The 3,079-nt window shown below is 43.4% G+C and overlaps 1 protein-coding gene across 1 annotated transcript; it reads right to left on the reverse strand.

Moving 5' to 3' along the window:
* Nucleotides 1–564: 564 nt before the first annotated feature.
* Nucleotides 565–2,547, reverse strand: LOC143961898 (E3 ubiquitin-protein ligase TRIM39-like). Its single transcript, XM_077471231.1, has one exon. The coding sequence runs from the start codon at nt 2,523–2,525 to the stop codon at nt 954–956; it is 1,572 nt and encodes a 523-aa protein (XP_077327357.1). The 5' UTR covers nt 2,526–2,547; the 3' UTR covers nt 565–953.
* Nucleotides 2,548–3,079: the final 532 nt, after the last annotated feature.

A 3,079-nucleotide genomic window follows, 5' to 3' on the forward strand; every position in this document is an offset into this window, starting at 1 on the left:
ACGCGGGGTTCCCCTTAATATCCATACCAGACCTGAAGGGTCTGGTTATGGATATTTAGGGGGAACCCCACGTCAAATTTTTTCTTAAATTTGAGGCATGGTTCCCCTTAATATCCATACCAGACCTGAAGGGCCTGGTAATTGAATTTGGGGGACCCCCACGCTTTTTTTTTAATTTATTTATTTATTTTTTTATCAATGACTTTCAATGAGTGTTCTCTGTATTACAGAGCCGACAATTCATAATAGCTGCCAGTGATTTTAAAGGACTTTTTTTCCTGCATAAATTACACTTTGTGCAGGGACAGTTCTAAGCACCAGAAACATGAGCCCCTTCACAGGCATACTATAGACAACCCCCCCTATGAAATTTAAAGGAATATTACACTTTTATTGTTTCACTTTAATCATTATTAAAATCACTGCTCCCGAAAAAACAGCCGTTTTTAAAACTTTTTTGCATTGATCCATGTCCCCTGGGGCAGGACCCGGGTCCCCAAACACTTTTTAGGACAGTAACTTGCAGAATCTTTTCTCTCTGTCAAATCTTTTTTCTCTGTCGAATATTTTCTCTATATAATCTTGGACTAATAGAGGTAAGGTTAGGCACATTCGACCACAGGTTCTATAGACAGATTGTTATTGTCAGAGTCATGTCGAATCTCCTATTCTATATCGAACTGTTGTAACAATGAAAACGAGAATAAAGCATTTATTTATGTCGGATCTTTCGTTTTTCGGATATTGTGCTTTCGTTATCGTTTGTCAAAACGAAAACGAAAATAGCTGAAATTCGGACGAAAATGCATTCGGACGAAAACGAATGCACATGTCTACTGACTGACGTCCCACCCACTGCTTTATCCTATTGGCTGAATATTCTACCAATCCCACTACCCATCCTTGTGACATCACCAGTCTCTGGGTGGAGTTCTCACTATTATTATTATTCCCTATTTCCCCCCACATATCTTTATACAACCTCCCCCTACACGTTTTCCAGCATGGAGGGGCTTAGTGAAGGTGGCGGTGAAGGTGTGGAGATGTCGGATCGGGTCACACAGATCATAAAAGGAGATCCGTCCGACCTCATAATCCAAATCTATCCTGACTCTGTTACTGGAGATATTGGAGGGTAAGAGGATCCTATTACTGTCATGTATCCCCCCATACTGATCACCATCCCTGTACAAACCCCAGGACTTCTTATTATATCCAATCCCTGACTGCCTTCCTCCTCTCCTCTCTATACTGGGGTAACACATCCCGAATCTCCAGTAATCTGATCCCCCGACATCCACTTCCCAGTAATGTCTCCCTGAGGAGAAACTCTGACTGCTCAACACCTGATACCAATCCTGAAATCTCTCTGGTGTTTCTGGACGATTATGTTTTCTATCTGACAAGGATACAGTTTTCCTGTCATCTGATATATGGAGATTATTATGAGCTGTATTTACATCCAGTAATATGTCTGCAGCTCCCTGTATATAGAAGGATACATTTACCCCTCTTATTATATCAGATAATGTGTGTAATGTGTGTGATATCCCATCCACATCCAGACCCCCTCCATCATGGAGGAGCTCCTCATGTCTCTCTCTGTCCTCATTATCTCCATCCTCAGTATCACACAAGTCACCTGTGTCTGATTCCTGTAAGACAGTCAGTGGATCCGTCACGTTACACAGCTCCTCAATGTGACGCAACTTCCTGGACAGCTCCTCCTTCTTTATTTCCAGATCCCGGATGGAGATGGAGATCCGCTCTGCCCTCCCGGAGATTTCCCTCAGGACTCTCTTCTCCAGGTCTTCCAGACGTCTCCTGAGATTTCTAAACAGGACAGTGACTCTCTTGGTGTCACCAGCTGCTTTTTCTTCTACTTTCCTCCTGTGTTCCTGCAGACTCTGGACTCTTTCCTCCGTCTCCTCTCTCTTTGTCAGACGTTTCTGCAGAACATTCATCAGTGTCTCCTTCTTCTTCTCAGAAGCCTCATCCAGCATCTCCACCTGGTGTCCTCGATGTTCTCCAGCCAAACTACAAGACACACAGATACAGGTCTCATCCTCAGTGCAGTAATACTCCAGGATCTTCTTATGGACGGAGCATTTCCTGCTCTCCATGGACAAGGTGGGGTCACATAAGACGTGTTTTGGGGACTTTTTGTGGACTCTCAGGTGTTTATCACACAGAGAAACCTCACAGTGCAGACAGGATCTAACAGCAGGTACAGGAGAGTCCACACAGTAAGTACAGAAGACCCCGAACTCCTCCTGATGTGGCTGAGCAGACAGGAAATTCCCCACTATGTTACGTAGTGTTATGTTCCTCTGCAGTGCAGGACGAGCCGGAAACTTCTCTCTACATTCAGGACAGGAATATCTTCCAGACCCCCCCTGTGTATCCAGCACACGATCAATACAGACCCGGCAGAAGTTGTGTCCACATCTCAGGTTTACAGGATCTGTATAAATGTTCAGACAGATGGAACATTCCAACTCAGCTCTCAGGTTAGCAGACGCCATCGCTGACAGTAGAAGAGAGAAATGACAGTGAAAATCTCGGACACCGGAGAAGAATGCAGTTGGGAGGGTCACTTCCTCCTACACAGGGCGAGGCTGATCCAGATCAGTATTATTAAAGGACTGAAAAGGACATTTTTTCCCACAGTAGTAAAGATAATCAAACCTCCCAACTTTGAGAGATTTCCAACTGCCCCTGAACTCATCCAATGTTATCTTATGTGTACATGTACACAGGTTTGTTTAATGTCATTTTTAGGCAGTTGCATTTATAGGCTTTTCTGTGAAGGCAAAAAAATGAGTTCAGACATCGAAGTTTCTGATGTTTCAGACACCAAGCATGGCTAAACGCTGTAACTCACGTTTAGCCGCATTTCGTTTACCAGCATTTTTCATTTTTGGCTATTTTGAAAAAAATTTTTTTTTTTAAACGTGGCAAAACTGACATTTTAAATGTGGATTTCTATCTGTCAAGTGAAATCATTCAGGAGAGGTTGTAAATATGTCCCGTGTACATTAAGCCTTAGGCCTCATGTACACGGCTGCTGGTAGACGGA

Source organism: Lithobates pipiens, unplaced genomic scaffold, assembly GCF_037356315.1.
Source record: "Lithobates pipiens isolate NorthernLeopardFrog02 unplaced genomic scaffold, aLitPip1_a1.2 Scaffold_8, whole genome shotgun sequence".
NCBI lineage: Eukaryota > Metazoa > Chordata > Amphibia > Anura > Ranidae > Lithobates > Lithobates pipiens.